Source organism: Salvia miltiorrhiza, unplaced genomic scaffold (assembly GCF_028751815.1).
Source record: "Salvia miltiorrhiza cultivar Shanhuang (shh) unplaced genomic scaffold, IMPLAD_Smil_shh fragScaff_scaffold_112_2, whole genome shotgun sequence".
In the NCBI taxonomy this organism is placed as follows: Eukaryota; Viridiplantae; Streptophyta; class Magnoliopsida; order Lamiales; family Lamiaceae; genus Salvia; species Salvia miltiorrhiza.
The window spans coordinates 322,965-340,599 of NW_026651402.1; the positions used below are offsets into that span (position 1 = coordinate 322,965).

Sequence of the window (17,635 nt, forward strand, 5' to 3'; positions counted from 1 at the left end):
TCTTCTCCTCCAATGGTTGCTATCCAATGGAGATTTCCATTAACAAATGCACCTTCACCATTGTGGTAATTATATGGAATACCTTCAAGGCGTCGCCAAGATCCTGTTCCAAGAGTGAATACATGACAATCCCCCAAATCCCAAAGCAGATACGTCTATAGTAGACTGTTGTGGATCTGCTCAATAACTTCACGAGTGATCGGATTACATACAACAAGCTTATCAAAACCCACCCTTATAAAAAGAAAACCATTAAAACAATTCCTCATTCTTCCTAGGTGGTAAGGGAAATCATACTGGGTGAGTGGATTGTAGCTCTCGAGATGGAGATTGAGCTCGCCTTCCAATTCCAAAACTTTCAACTGATTTGAATTCCCCACAACAACTAGGGTGGGGGCGGATCTGGCAAAATGAGACTTGACAAATGCATCAGACTCCAGCAGATGGAGCCATCGCTTGCAAACACATTTGCTTATTGGAATGCTTACAACAGGTAGTCTTAAGAGGATCTCGGTGATGATTTCTGGTGGTAGATTTTTGAAGAAATCTGGCTCCATTTTGGGGATGGATTGAGAGGGGTTTTTAAGAGTATAATAGAAACTCCAATCTGAGAGTTGTGTTGAACAAATTCATGGAGCAGATAATAATTGGAGGCAAAAAAAGAGAGTGAAGGGCGGAAGCGGTGGGAATGGGGGCGGCGGAAATGAAAATAGGGCAACAGATACTCCCTCCGTCCGCCAAAATTATGGCAATTTGCTTGGGCACGAGATTTAATAAAATTGGTGATGATTTTGATGTAGTAAAGAAATGGTCCCACCACTTTATGAGATGAGTGGTTGAGATTGAATTTTGAGTGATTTTTTTGTAAATAAAGAGTGTTAGTAAGGATAAAATATTAAAGAGGATGGTGTGACCATTGCAATAAAAGGAAAGTGACATAATCTTGACGGACGCCCGATATAGTAATTGTGACATAATCTTGGCGGACGGAGGGAGTAATAATTTCAAACCCTCTCCGGTGCTTTTTCGCCCAATTTCAGCCCATTTTCACATTTTTTCCAATTACATTTATTGTAATAATTTACTGACCTATTTTCACATTTTTTTTTCCATTTCAGCACATTAATTTTATTTTAATAATTTCTTGATTCTATTTTTAAACGACGTCTTCATCAAATTTAACCTTTGGTTTATTTTTCTGTAGGGTTAATGGTAGTTTTTACCATTTGAAAGACAAAAACAAAACTATACTCACTATTAAAAAAATGTATAAAATGTATTCGTTTCGAGGTTGAAAGGACTAAGATACCCTTAAGACAAAAAGAAAATATCAAACAAATCCCTTGCTCGCCAAGCTCGACATCTCCGCCTTGCTCGACAGTTCAATGCTCGACGCTCGACGCCTTCGCCTCGCTCAATAGTTCTTAGTTGCTCGACATGCGATGCTCAAGGTGTCTCGCCTTACTCGACAGTTCAATGCTCCACGTTTGACGCCTCCGTCTCGCTCAACAGTTCTCAGTTGCTCGACAGTTCAATGCTCGATGCTCGACACTATTTTTCTTAATAATAGTGCCCAAAAGTAGGGATGTCAATGGGTGGGTATTATCCGGACCAAAATCGTTAAAATTATTATGGTTTCAGATCCAGAACCGACCCATTGTTTATTGGATCCGGATCTGGAATGAACCATTAAGTGATAAAATAAAATGGTTCGGGTAGGATAATTACCCATGGGTCTGATAATACACATGGATCCAATAATACCCATTACCAAACCCAAAAAAGCCCATGAGTCTGACCGTCTGAATTTGGAATTTGGAATCAGATCCCTCAATTTGACATTTCGAGTTCGACAGAGTACATTACAGACATCGTCCACGAACCCCTCCCTCCCACCTAGGGATGGCAATGGGCCGGATCCTGCTTGGTCCAGATCCAGATCCGAATTTTCTCTCTTAGGCCCAGATGCGGTCCAGATCCATTGGATCCAAAAAAAATAAGATCCAGACCCAGATCCATTAGATCCATAGGGTCTCGGGTCCGGGTCCAGATCCAGATCCATACTTTTTACTCTTTTAAAACATTTATAAATTTTAAATTAACTAAAAAAATCGAATTTTGTCTAGAGTATCAACAATTATTTAAAATAAATATTAAATCATAACCTATATAAAAATATTAGTATAAAATTTCATAATAAGTAAGAATATGATATTCAAGTACTAAATAATATATTAGTAGATACACACTTATTTTAATTGTATATATAAAAAAGGGATGAAAAATTAATTATCATATCATTACAATCAATTGTATCTCTATCTTCATCACAATATTCAGTAACAGTGAAACAATGTGTCTTCCATATTTACATTGAAAAGAAAAAAACAATATTATCAATACAAACAAAAGATATAGTAATAGTAATAATAATAATAATAATAATAATAATAATAATAATAATAACAACAACTAAAATTTAAATTAAGATAAGATAAAATATTATTTTTAATAGAATTATATACATTATTTATGAAAAGAGATGTTTATATTAGTAATAGATCTTTAAGGTAGAGTTTGATAAAAATAAAATAAAATATATATTTTTTATATATAACCGAATCCATGGGCCGGATCTGGGTCTCAAAACTTTTGCTCCAGATCCAGATCCGCAAATCTTAAGAGTAATCCAGATCCGGTCCAAATCCATTGGATCCATTTTTACAATGTCCAGATCCTGTAAAAAGGATCTGAATCTACTCCCCCCCCTTTCCTCAAGCCATTTTTTTTTTACTTTTTTTTTGTTTTTTTTTTCAAAATGCAAAACTTTTTACACAAAAAATGCATAAAGTTTCACACAAAAATAAATTTCATTTTTACAAATTTTGGTATTTTCGCCACCTCCCTCGAGCTAATTTTTTTTCTTTTCGACAAATCTGATTTTTTTCACCGCAGACCACCCCCGCCCCCACCCCTCGAGATCAATTTTTATAAAAACTAATAAAATTTATAAACTTAAAAAATAGAAAAAATAAAAAATTTGACTTGGGGGTTGTGGGGTAGGTGGGTGGTGGGTCAGCGGTGAAAAATCAAATTTGTAGAAAAAAATGGCTTGGGGGTGGGGGTGGGGGTGGGGGTGGGGGTGGGGGTGGGGTGGCAAAAATACCAGAATTTGTAAAAATGAAATGCATTTTGTTGATGCCTTGAATTTCCCACTTCGGTCAAAATGTACGGGGGTCTCGCTTCCCATGGGTAGCCCTAGCCGCATAATAAAATATGTTCTCCACTCTGCTCGTGGATGTAGCCAAATTGGTGAACTACGTAAATCTGTGTCTTCTTTACGTTTTCTGTTTGATTGTGCTCTTTAATCATATTATGTCACAACGGGTCGTACTGAAATCGAATTAAAAAATATATATATTTACGATCGGGTCGGATCGGGCTCAAAATTATATATATAAAAAAGAAACGAACTCGAAAAAAAAGGTTTATGGTTCAGGTCGGACCGGACCCAAAATAAACGGGTCGAATTGGGTCTGGACCAATTAGGTTCTGGGTCTATGCAGGTCGGGTCTAGAACCAGAACCAGAACCATTGACATCCCTACCCAAAAGTAATGAGTCATGAACAGTTTCGGTTCTGGTCCAGGTAATTTCCACCCACTGACATCCCTACCCAAAAGTAATGAGTCATTATCAATGAGACAGAGGAAGTAATATATTTTGAAGATTTTTTATGGTGTTTAATTAGTGTTGTGTCTAAATTCTAATGCACATAATAATACATGAAGCCATGTTTGCTAGCCATGTTGAGATAAATTAAGATAAGTAAATTCAAGATACCTATCCTAAATAAGGTATTATTGATAGTGTAACTGTTCGGTAGCTAATATATAAACCCTGCATAACACAAACTAGTTGTTTGGTAGTTGAGCTTAAAATTCAAATCAGAATTTTCAATTATAACCTTCTAATTATTTTGAAAAGACAAACATACTCCTTATTTCTAATTCATCTTTATCAGCCAAATGAATCCTCAGAATTTCCAAACTCATCTCCAAATGAATTTTCATTATTTCCAATCATAGGCCTTCTACTCAATTCAGACAACATGATCTTTACAAACTCAAAAGCCACATATAACAACTGTTCATTCAGTCATTCCACAGACAAATAAAAACTCAAATTAACACAAGCTACATACAAATTTCATATTGACAAATATCACTACATATATAACAAACAACAATCTCATCATCACATGATTCATTAAAAAAAAATACTGATAAAAATCCCTCAAACTATACAAGTAGGAGTAGGAGCAGCATCAATGCCACTATGAAATGTACCAAAAGGAACCATAATATATATAGATAATTTCCTTGATCTAAATGATATGCTTCATCACTAATTCAGTCTTCAAACATACATTTAGTTGATGCAGCATTATGAAAATGCAATCAATCAGAATGAGGTTACATTCTCCACACCTAAACCTAAAGTTTTTAGTGAAACAAAGGTGGGAGTGAAAAGCCCACACTTGACCTCGTCAGAGGTCTCCCCTGCACCAAACAAATCAATACTTTGCATAGTTTTAGTCTTCTTAGAGTAGTAGAAAAGGCGATCGGAAAAGTATACCATCAGTAACATCAATAGGTCGCCATTTTCGAAAACTTTGATGGGATCAACATACCTCAAGCCATCATCAAGGGGGATCACATATTCCATGCTCCAAGATTTGTCCACTCCATATTCCTTCATAATCCATATAGTAAGCTCGAATCGCCCACCATAATTTACATATTCGGATGCTACCTTGCAAAACCATAGGCAACCGCTCAAAGCAGAAATGGACGTTACTCTTATCAAGGGCAATCCATGAGCATGATAAGGAGGAGCTTTAAAGAAGCTAAAACATTCTGTTTCAACATCAAAGCAAGAAATCCATGACTCTTCTCCTCCAATGGTTGCTATCCAATGGAGATTTCCATTAACAAATGCACCTTCACCATTATGGTAATTATATGGAATACCTTCAAGGCGTCGCCAAGATCCTGTTCCAAGAGTGTATACATGACAATCCAGTTTATCATCATAGGGCTCAGAGTAAATACAGTCCAGTTTATCATCATAGGGCTCAGAGTAAATACTGACCACCTTGTATCGGCCGCTGATTTTGCTTGCCCCAAATCCAAAACCAAATACTTTCAACTATTCTTGATCGGTACAAGCATCCGGTAGAGTTAGAGAGGAAGACCTATCCGATAAAGTAAAGTGCAGTCCCCTAGATAACACAAATTAGTGGTTTGGTAGTTGTGCTTAAACTTCAGATTAATGTGAGATTTTCCAATTATAACCTTCTAATTATTTTGAAGACAAACATAACCCTTATTTCTAATTCATCTTTATCAGCTGAATTTTCAGAAATTCCAAACTCATCTCCAAATGAATTGTCATTATTTCCAATCATAGTGGCCTTCTACCCAATTCAGACAACATAATTCTTTACAAACTCAATAGCCACATATATTCGGTCATTCCACAGACAAATAAAAACTCAAATTAACACAAGCAACATATAGAAATTTCATATTGAAAGATATCACTACATAAATAACAAACAACAGTCTCATCATAACATTATTCATCAAAAGAAAAAGACACAGGTAATAATCCCTCAAACTATACAAGCAGGCACTAAGAAATGTACCAAAAGGAACCATAATATATATAGACAATTTCCTTGATCTAAATGATATGCTTCATTACTAATTCAATCTTGAAACATACATTTAGTTGATGGTAGCATTATGAAAATGCAAACAATCAGAATGAGATTACATTCTCCACACCTAAACCTAAAGTTTTGAGTGAAACAAGGGTGGGAGTGAAAACCCCACACTCGACACGGTCAGAACCAAACAAATCAATCATTTGTATAGTTTTAGTCTTGTTAGAGTAGTAGAAAAGGCGCTCAGAAAAGTTAGCTAGGCGCTTGGAAAAGTATACCGTCCCTAACATCAATAGGTCGCCATTTTCGCAAACTTCGATGGTATCAACAATCCACATGCCATCATCAAGGGGGATCACATATTCCATGCTCCAAGATTCGTCCACTCCATATTCCTTCATAATCCATATAGTAAGCTCACATCGTCCAATATCAAATTCATATTCGGATGCTACCTTGCAAAACCATAGGCAACCGCTCGAAGCAGAAATGGACCTTCCTCTTATGAAGGGCAATCCATGAGCATGATGAGGAGGAGCTTTAAAGAAGCTAAAACATTCTGTTTCAACATCAAAGCAAGAAATCCATGACGCTTCTCCAATGGTTGCTATCCAATGGAGATTTCCATTAACAAATGCACCTGAACCAGAATGGTACATATATGGATTAACATTAACAAGGCGCCGCCAAGATCCTGTTCCAAGAGTGTATACATGACAGTCCAATTTATCATCATAGGGCTTAGAGTGAATACAGACCACCTTGTATTGGCCAGTGATTTTGCTTGTCCCAAATCCAAAACCAGATACGTCTGAAAAAGAATTTTGTGGATCTGAGGGCAGATCTAGCTTAATAACTTCACGAGTGATCGGATTACATACACAAAGCATATCAAAACCCACCCTTAGAACAAGAAAACCATTAAAACAATTCCTTATTGTTCCAATGAAGCGGTAAGGGAAATCACACTGGGTGAGTGGATCGAGATGGAGATTGAGCTCGCCTTCCAATTCCAAAACTTTCAACCGACCTGAATCCTCCACAAGAACTAGGGCGGGGGCGGATCTGGCAAAATGAGACTTGACAAATGCATCAGACTCCAGCAGATGGAGCCATCGCTTGCAAACACATTTGCTTATTGGAATGCTTACAACAGGTAGTCTAAAGAAGATCTCGCTGATGATTTCTCGAGGTAGATTTTTGAAGAAATCTGGCTTCATTTTGGGGATGGATTGAGAGGGTTTTCTACAAATTCATGGAGCAGATAATTGCACAACTAAGTTTTGAAGAAATCCGGCTTCATTTTATCTACAAATTCATGGAGCAGATAATTGTCAACTAATTGGGTCAGGGTTTAGAAAGAGAAGAGGGAGAAGAGGAGAGAAGAAAGATAGGAGGCGCATTTAGGGGTTTAGAAAAGACGGATTATATATATATATATATATATATTTGGGTTATTGGATCCGAATCCGGGTATGGAGGATCCAAGCTCATATATGAGCTCTGAGTTTGTGTGGAGCAGCTACACCAGCGCATGGAATCGTGTCCGGGGTACAGATAAAGCGCACTCACACACGCACATACACACACATCCACTGCATAAAAACACACACACTGAACGTATCAAATACACACACAACACACAGAGATGAGCAGCGGCGGTGGCGGCGGCGGTGGTGATGAGGTCGTTCTTCCACTGTCATCACTCATCACCTGATTCCTACTCCCCTTGAGTGTGTGTGTTAGTGTGTGTTTCCATTTCCATTTCATTTTCTTGTTAGTGTGTGTGTGTTATAGAATGAGATGGACTCAAATGAAAATTTATTTTTTAAAATATAAATTAGAAATTATTTTTAGTTTTTAAATTATGAAGATCTACTGTGTATTCATTACTTAGTTGGATGAATTCATAATTTTGAGTTCGAATTTTATAAGTAGCAAAAAGTTCCAATTTTTGAGATCGTAGTTTGTACTATAAAAGGAATTTATTATTCTTTTACTGCGAATTCATAATGCATGGATTTATTTTATACGATAAATATCGTATGTATAATAACAATTCCTTATATTTATACATGATTTCTGTTGGTGGCAGACAAAACTCATTAAGTGGGAGACATCACTTTTGCTTTTATTTTTTGCTTTTTCCTTTTGCTTTTTGTAGTGAAAGTCGTAAGGGGAGAGAGGGAGCGTAAGTGAATACTCACTTCTTGCTTCAGACATCAAGGTGAGAGCAGAGAGAGCTGTGAGAGAAAAACAGAGAGAATTGGGGTGTGATATACACGAGAGATTGTGAGGTATTTGAAGAGGGTTTTTCCAGCGTGGGTTTGAGAGTGTACGAGAGTGAGAGGTTGATCTCATCTTGGGTGTAATTCTCGATTCATTGTGTGACGAGTTCGCGGGTTGTGCGAATCGTTGGAGTTCTTCAATATTACGATTGGTGTTGCTCCCGTGGACGTAGGCATTTGCCGAACCACGTAAATCTCTTGTCTCATTTATCGTCTTGCATATGATCTTGATTACTTGTGGAGATTTTCTTGTTTGCTAAGATTGGGGACGTTTCTCGGTTGTATGTGCGTTATAAATTGTTTCTGCTGCATTGGTATTATTGTATGGATTTGCATTTGATACCAACAATTGGTATCAGAGCTTGATATCAAATTCGGGTGGTTAAGCTCAGATTTGAGGGGTATTGAGCTGGTCCTTGCAGAGGCGCATACCAGGTGTTCGACGAAATTCCTGAGAGAAACGAAAATCTGAAACAAGCTGAAAAATGACGTCTACGAGTGGTGCGGTCAAGATAAGAAAGTATGAGATAGCAAGGTTCAATGGGAAGAATGATTTTTCCTATTGGAGGATGCAAATGAAGAATTTGCTAATTTCACAAAAGCTACACAAAGCTTTGGCGGGTAAAGAAAAGAAGCACGAAGACATGTCGAATGAGGATTGGGAAGAGTTAGATCTTGAAGCACGAGCGTCGATCATTCTCTGCCTAGAGAGGGATGTTGCTTTCTTGGTGGACAATGAGGTAACCGCCGCGGGAGTATGGTTGAAGTTAGAGGCGAACTTCATGACGAAGACTCTAACGAATCGGATCTACTTGAAATCCAAATTGTACACTTGCAAGATGGAGGAAGGTACACCTATCCAGGAACATTTAAACAAGTTTGATAGGTGCATATCGGACTTGAAGGATATTGATGTGAAGGTGGAAGATGAGGATCAAGCTCTCATGCTACTACTCTCATTGCCAAAATCGTATGAAAATATTGTACAAACCTTGATGCTCATGGGCGACACTCTGACGATGGATGAGACAAGGACTTCACTCCTGTCGGATGATCTTCGAAAGATTACAACTAGTGGCATGGCTACTAGTGGGAGCAAAGAGCAGGCACAGGGATTGTATACAAGGGGAAAAACAAGTGATCGAGAGAAAGGCAAGGGAGTAAAGGCTAGATCCAGTTCAAAACCTCTTGCAGAGAGACCATGTTTTAAGTGCGGGGAACTTGGGCATTTCAAAGCAAATTGCCCCAGCAAGAAGACAACTTGGAAGAAGAACAAGAACAAGTACAACAACAGCGGGAAGGTACAAGGGACACAAGAAGCTGGTTTTGCTTCGCAGGAAGGGGATATCGGTGAGTGTTTCAATGCCACGGGTAACGAGGAAAGCTCCGGTAAGTGGATACTTGATTCGGGATGCTCTTATCATATGTCTCCGAATAGGAAGTGGTTTTCTACCTATGAGGAAATAGATGGTGGAACTGTTTTGATGGGAAACAACCATTCCTGCAAAACAGTGGGGGTCGGTTCGATCAGAATCAGGATGCATGATGGGGTTATCAGAACCTTAAAGGATGTGAGACATATCCCGGAACTATGTAAGAACCTTATTTCCGCTGGCGTTTTGGACTCCGGTGGATGCAAAATTATCACTTGGAATGGAGTCATGGAGGTTGTTCGGGGTTCTTTAGTTGTGATGAAAGGTATCCGTCAAAGAAATTTGTATACGCTTTTGGGCACAACAGTGACGGGAAGTGCGGCAGTTGGAGCAGATGGAACTAGTAGAAATCAAGGGGACTACACCCGGTTATGGCACAGGAGACTCGGACACATGTCAGAGAAGGGTCTGCATCTACTTTGTCAAGAAGGTTTGCTGAAGAACTTGAAGAAGCCTTGCATGGAATTTTGCGAGCATTGCGTGTACGGGAAAACACACCGAGTTCAGTTCAGGGCCAACAAACACAGGAGCAAAGGTATCTTAGATTATGTGCACACTGATGTCTGGGGGCCAGCTACAGTTACCACCAAGGGAGGCTCCAGGTACTATGTCACGTTTATTGATGATTATTCTAGATATGCTTGGATTTATTTCTTGAAGCATAAGAATGAGGTGTTTGACACATTCAAGAAGTGGAAAGCAATGGTTGAAAACAGGACAGGAAAGAAATTGAAGACATTGAGATCTGATAACGGTACAGAGTATACAGATGGTGACTTCAAGAAGTTCTGTGACCAGGAGGGAATTGCTAGGCACTGGACTGTCAGGAATACACCGCAGCAGAATGGGGCCGCGGAGAGGCTGAATCGCACGCTGCGAGAGCGAGCAATGTCCATGCGGTCTCATGCAGGGCTAGGCAGAGAATGGTGGGCAGAATCGATGTTTACAGCACTTCATGTCATAAATCGATCTCCACATTCGAGCTTAGGTGGAGATACTCCATACAAGCTATGGTCTGGGGAACATGCAGATTATGAGAGACTCAGAACTTTTGGATGCACAGCATACTATCACGTCAGCGAGGGAAAGCTTGAGGCGAGGGCCAAGAAGGCAATATTCTTGGGGTATACAACTGGAGTGAAGGGTTATCGCTTGTGGTGTTTAGAAAATTCAAAGTTCATAATCAGCAGGGATGTTATCTTTGATGAGTATTCCATGGCAGCTAAGTTTAAAGCTACAATGCCCGGTGAAGATGAAAATGAGACGGTCAAGTCTCAGGTGATCAAGATAGAACCTAAGGATCAACCAGGTTCTAGTCGTGTTCAAGAAGTAGGTCATGGAGACACTCGAGAATAGAGTGATGAGGAGTCTGAACTCGAAGCTCTTGATCAAGAGAATGTAGATGTTTTACACCAACAGCGGCTCGCGGATGATTTGGCTTCCACTAGGCCAAAGCGAGCATACAAGAGAGTTCAAAAGCTGGGGTCAGATCAGCCTTTGAAGCATTATGGGCAGGCAAACTTGGTCAGGTGCGCACTACCAGAGGATGATGCGGTACCAGCATCATACCAGGAAGCTATTCGGGATAAGAATAGCGCAAGCTGGTTGGCTGCGAATGAAGAAGAGATGGTGTCTTTTCGGAAGAATCAAGTTTTGGAAGGGGTTCTACCTTTGCCCAAAGGAAAGAAGGCTATTGGTTGTAAGTGGATCTACAAGAAGAAAGAGGATAATTCTGAGCTCGGTGGGATCAGGTACAAGGCGAGGTTAGTAGCAAAGGGATATGCACAGAAGGAGGGAGTGGACTGCAATGAGATTTTCTCTCCAGTAGTGAAGCACACTTCTATTCGGGTGTTGTTGAGTGTTGTGGCTCACAGTGATCTTGAGCTGGAACAACTCGATGTCAAAACCGCTTTCCTGCACGGAGACTTGGAGGAGGAGATTTATATGCGTCAACCTGAGGGCTACAAGGTTGAGGGTAAAGAGGATCATGTTTATCGCTTGAGGAAATCCATGTATGGATTGAAGCAATCTCCTCGACAGTGGTACAAGCGGTTTGATTCTTTCATGCTGAAGCATGGTTATTCCAGAAGTGATTATGACTGTTGTGTCTATATTCGGAGACTTCCTGGAGGTGAGTATATCTATCTTTTGTTGTATGTGGATGACATGCTTATTGCCTCGAAGAGCAAGGTGGAGATAGATAGACTGAAATCTCAACTTGGTAAAGAGTTTGAGATGAAGGATTTGGGCACTACTAAGAAAATACTGGGTATGGAGATTAGAAGAGAGAGGACAAACTGTGTTTTGTTCCTGAGCCAGAAAAGCTACATTGAGCGGGTTGTGCAAAGATTTGGGATGCAAGATGCAAAATCGGTGGCAACTCCGTTGGCTCCTCATTTCAGGCTCTCTAGAAAGAAATCTCCCACTTCACCTGAAGAGAAAAAATTGATGGAGAAAGTGTCTTACACTAGTGCAGTTGGCAGTTTGATGTATGCTATGGTGTGTACACGTCCGGACATTTCACAAGCAGTTAGTGTTGTGAGCAGGTTTATGGATAATCCTGGAAAGACACACTGGGAAGCTGTGAAGTGGATCCTTAGGTACTTGAAGGGTACCAGCGACACAGGATTGTGTTTTAGTGGAAATACATGTCAGGTTAATGGGTTTGTGGACTCGGATTATGCGGGTGATCTAGACAGACGACGATCTACTACGGGATATGTGTTCTGTGTACACGGTGCCCCCGTTAGTTGGAGATCGATGTTGCAGGCTACAGTGGCTCTTTCCACTACCGAGGCTGAGTACATGGCTTTGGCAGAGGGGGTTAAGGAAGCTTTGTGGCTGTGGAGTCTTCTGGGTGATTTTGGGATTAAGCAGGATCGCGTGGACCTGTGGTGTGATAGCCAGAGTGCTATACATTTGGCAAAGAATCAGGTTCATCATGCTCGTACCAAGCATATTGATATCAGGTATCATTTTGTGCGGGATGTCATAGAGGAAGGTGATATTTCTCTTATGAAAGTGCACACAGATGAAAATCCAGCAGACATGTTAACCAAGGTGGTGACGGGTGGTAAGTTTAAACACTGTTTGGACTTGCTACATATCAACCCGTGTTGATAATCAAACGGGGCAGCCTTTCGGGGCGGTGTTGGGGTGAGGTGGAGCTTATCCTTTTGTGTTCGAACTACAGGAGCTTGATCCCTGGATTGGGTATGTAGGCAACCATGGAAAAGTGGTGCAGCTTGTACGGGTGTCCATGTTCGTGGGCGGTGCTCGTATTCGTCCTACATTTGAGGTTTATCAAATGAAGTACGAGGTGGAGAATTGTTGGTGGCAGACAAAACTCATTAAGTGGGAGACATCACTTTTGCTTTTATTTTTTGCTTTTTCCTTTTGCTTTTTGTAGTGAAAGTCGTAAGGGGAGAGAGGGAGCGTAAGTGAATACTCACTTCTTGCTTCAGACATCAAGGTGAGAGCAGAGAGAGCTGTGAGAGAAAAACAGAGAGAATTGGGGTGTGATATACACGAGAGATTGTGAGGTATTTGAAGAGGGTTTTTCCAGCGTGGGTTTGAGAGTGTACGAGAGTGAGAGGTTGATCTCATCTTGGGTGTAATTCTCGATTCATTGTGTGACGAGTTCGCGGGTTGTGCGAATCGTTGGAGTTCTTCAATATTACGATTGCTGTTGCTCCCGTGGACGTAGGCATTTGCCGAACCACGTAAATCTCTTGTCTCATTTATCGTCTTGCATATGATCTTGATTACTTGTGGAGATTTTCTTGTTTGCTAAGATTGGGGACGTTTCTCGGTTGTATGTGCGTTATAAATTGTTTCCGCTGCATTGGTATTATTGTATGGATTTGCATTTGATACCAACAATTTCTTTAGTTTTACATGAATATGTTACAAGACCATGATCAAAAAAAAATTGTGGTGTGTACTGTTTTTTCTTGTTTGAGTCGTCTTTGATCAGAGAAATTGAGCTCATCAATTTTGTGTTTTCTAATACTTATTCACACTTTGCTTCCTTCAAATCTCGGTTTCAAGAAGAAAATTTGTAGATTTTGTGCTTTAATATTTGTAAAATTAGCTAACAAGAATAAGTTAACCAAAAAATTTGTATATTTTGTCAATTTGATTCGATCTTTCAATTTCAAATCCAGTCCATCAAATGATGGGCTTGGTTTTACCCTTCTTTCCTTTATGTGGATTGAAAAATGAAGGTAAAAATAGGTTGTTGAAAGTGATGCTGAAGTTTTGAAGAGATGAACAAATTTTGTGACCAAGAATCACTATTAATTTTGAGTTTTTGATGGAATGGAATTGACAACATTATCTAAGTTTCTTGTCACATATATATCAAAAATTAGTTTCTTTTTTTTTTATCAATAAAATTCAATAAACTAAAACGGTACCAGAGGTACCAAAACGTCAAACAAGGGGGGAGCACTCGTTAGAGCACCAATCAGAAAAAGAAACATTCAACTCTACAACATGAAAAATCTGATTCCAACTCCAAAGCCTACCTTTGATATCTTTAACGACATTGGACACCTCCCAGTTCTTACTCTCAAACCTACTCTCATTTTTATATTTCCACAGCAGGCTGCAGCCACACAGTTCCAATCCACAATGCTTTAAGGAAGTTCGAATTTCTCTTACCTCTTCCCCCTCCGATGAAAGACTTAAAATGCTCGTCAATTCTTTGTGGCTTAGTCGTTTCAATTCCGATCCATTGATGAACTTGATCCCACACACGATCGGCTTTCGGGCAATGGAGTAAAGAATGTTCAGCCGTTTCCTCCCTCGTCACACACGCATTACACCACTTTTCTTCATCTGGAATCTGTACTTTCCTTTTGAGAAGGTTCTCGCAGGTTGGTAACCTGTTGCAAAGGGCTCTCTAGGCTGTCACTCTTGCCTTGTGTGGTGCTGGTGCCGTCCAAAGTTGAGCGATCTCTTCTTTGAAAACCGCGGGTCGCTCTCCTTCTGCCTTAGCACAGTCCGCATATGCCGCTTTAGTCGAGAAAGCTCCATCCGTTGCACTCTTCCATTTCCAGCCATCCTGTTTGCCAAGACAAGGAGAAAAAACACCAATCAAAGCCATCAAATTATCCTCCATCTCCTTTTCCCTCCCCCTCAACTCCCTTCTCCACTTAATATCCCACTCCCACCCTTCCTCCGTCCAATTCCCAGCCCCCTCCACGCTGCTACTTTGAAGGAGACAAAGGTTAAAGAGCCTCGGAAAAAGAGACTTGAGGGGACCGGTCCCCACCCACTTCTCCCCCCAGAAACTGACCTCTCTCCCGTTCCCCACCACCCTTTGTATGTTGCCATTAAACCACTTCTCTCTCTCTCCCCCCCCCCCCCCCCCCCCCCCCCCCCCCCCCCCGCCCTCCCGACGATTTTGGACCACCACCCCTTCATCCCACCCCTTTTCTCCACCTTCCATTCCCCCCCAACCCCAATTGACAGTTCCCCGTACAGGGAGCGAATGACCCTCACCCACAACGCCTTATCAAAAATTAGTTTCTTGAAAGCCATTCTTGAATAAATGATCTTGCAATTTGGAAAGGTATAATTAATGATCTAACATTATGTTTTTTTTTTCAAGATTAATCATATTTTGTGTCTTCAATTTCGGCATTTTTCAAAAAATGTCTCAAATCTTCGTTTCTTATTTGAAAACTCAATTTTCAGTTTTTCAAAAAATATTAATTCCCAATTTTCATTTTCTATTAAAAAAGAAAGTTAATTCAACAGCGGAATGGTGAGTCACCTTATTGGATTCTTAGGCGGATTTTCTTTTTTTCCACCTCATCTAATAATATGGAGTCGTTTGACATGGGAATGTAGTAAGGTCACTCGCCATTTCATCATCAAATTTTATATATTGAAACATTTTCTAAAAAAGGCTGAAAGTTGGAAGTTTTAAATAGAAAATGAAAGTTTTGGGATATTTTCTAAAAAACACTAAAGTTGAAGGTTTTCGAATAGAAAACGATACTAAAGATATTTTCTTTAAACGGTGAGAAATTTTAAATAAAAAATTATTTCTTATTTTACTTTTTAATTAATTGCAATTTCTTATTTCTTGCAATTATTTCATATTGCCAGATATCACTGCATGAATCCATACATAACAAACAACAATCTCATCATCACATGATTCATCACAAAAAAACACAGATAATCCCTCAACACATGTACCAAAAGGAACCATAATATATATTGATAATTTCCTTGATCTAAATGATATGCTTCATTACTAATTCAATCTTCAAACATACACTCATCTGATGCAGAATTATGAAAATGCAAACAAATCAGAAATTGCCACTACATATAGAAATTTGATATTGAAAGGTATCACTACATAACATCATGTATAACAAACAACAGTCTCATCATCACATTATTCATCAAAAGAAAAAGACACAGGTAATAATCCCTCAAACTATACAAGCAGAAGCAGCAAAATTGCCACTAAGAAATGGACCAAAAGGAACCATAATATATATAGATAATTTCCTTGATCTAAATGATATGCTTTATTACTAATTCAATCTTCAAACATACATTTAGTTGATGCAGCATTATGAAAATGCAATCAATCAGAATGAGGTTACATTCTCCACACCTAAACCTAAAGTTTTTAGTGAAACAAAGGTGGGAGTGAAAAGCCCACACTTGACACGGCCAGAGGTCTCCCCTGCACCAAACAAATCAATACTTTGCATAGTTTTAGTCTTCTTAGAGTAGTAGAAAAGGCGATCGGAAAAGTATACCATCACTAACATCAATAGGTCGCCATTTTCGAAAACTTTGATCGGAACAACAAACCTCATATCATCAAGGGGGATCACATATTCCATGCTCCAAGATTCGTCCACTCCATATTCCTTCATAATCCATATACTAACCTCACATCGCTCAGTATCATCTTCATATTCGGTTGCTTCCTTGCAAAACCATAGGCAACCGCTCAAAGCAGACAAGGACCTCAATCCTTGAGCATGATAAGGAGGAGCTTTAAAGAAGCTAAAACATTCTGTTTCAAGATCAAAGCAAGAAATCCATGACGAATCTTCTCCAATGGTTGCTATCCAATGGAGATTTCCATTAACAAATGCACCTTCACCATTGTGGTAATTATATGGAATACCTTCAAGGCGTCGCCAAGATCCTGTTCCAAGAGTATATACATGACAATCCAATTTATCATCATAGGGCCTACGTTTAATACAGACTACCTCGCTTGCCCCAAATCCCAAAGCAGAAACTTCTAGAGTAGATAGTTGTGGATCTGTAGGCAGATCCAGCTTAATAACTTCACGAGTGATCGGATTACATACAACAAGCTTATCAAAACCCACCCTTATAAAAAGAAAACCATTAAAACAATTCCTTATTCTTCCTCGGTGGTAAGGGAAATCATACTGGGTGAGTGGATTGTAGCTCTCGAGATCGAGATTGAGCAACAACTTCAATTCCAAAACTTTCAACTGATTTGAATCCTCCATAACAACTAGAGCGGGGGCGGATCTGGCAAAATGAGACTTGACAAAAGCATCAGCCACCAGCAGATCGAGCCATCTCTTGCAAACACATTTGCTTATTGGAATGCTTACAGCAGGTAGTCTTAAGAAGATCTCGGTGATGATTTCTGGTGGTAGATTTTTGAATAAATCTGGCTTCATTTTGGGATGGAATGAGAGGGTTTTTCAAGAGTATAATAGAAACTTCAATCTGAGACTTGTGTTGAACAAATTCATGGAGCAGATAATAATTGGAGGCAAAAAAAGAGAGTGTAGGGCGGAAGCGGTGGGAATGGCGGCGGCGGAAATGAAAATAGGGCAACAGATAATAATTTCAAACCCTCTCCGGTGCTTTTTCGCCCCTTTTCAGTCCATTTTCACATTTTTTCCAATTATATTTATTGTAATAATGTACTGACCGTATTTTCACATTTTTTTTCCATTTCAGCACATTAATTTTATTTTAATAATTTCTTGATTCTATTTTTAAACGACGTCTTTGTCAAATTTAACCTTTGGTTTATTTTTCTGTAGGGTTCATGGTAGTTTTTACCATTTAAAAGACAAAAACAAAATTATACACACTATAAAAGAAATGTATAAAATGTACTTGTTTTGAGGATGAAAGGACTAAGATACCCTT

At 39.3% G+C, this 17,635-nt stretch overlaps 2 protein-coding genes across 2 annotated transcripts; both read right to left on the reverse strand.

Annotated features, from left to right (window-relative positions):
- Positions 1-5,706: 5,706 nt before the first annotated feature.
- On the reverse strand, positions 5,707-7,137 carry LOC131002374 (F-box/kelch-repeat protein At3g23880-like). Its single transcript, XM_057928874.1, has one exon. The coding sequence runs from the start codon at positions 6,948-6,950 to the stop codon at positions 5,826-5,828; it is 1,125 nt and encodes a 374-aa protein (XP_057784857.1). The 5' UTR covers positions 6,951-7,137; the 3' UTR covers positions 5,707-5,825.
- Positions 7,138-16,068: 8,931 nt separating this feature from the next.
- On the reverse strand, positions 16,069-17,374 carry LOC131002342 (F-box protein CPR1-like). The gene has a single exon (XM_057928833.1). The coding sequence runs from the start codon at positions 17,152-17,154 to the stop codon at positions 16,069-16,071; it is 1,086 nt and encodes a 361-aa protein (XP_057784816.1). The 5' UTR covers positions 17,155-17,374.
- Positions 17,375-17,635: the final 261 nt, after the last annotated feature.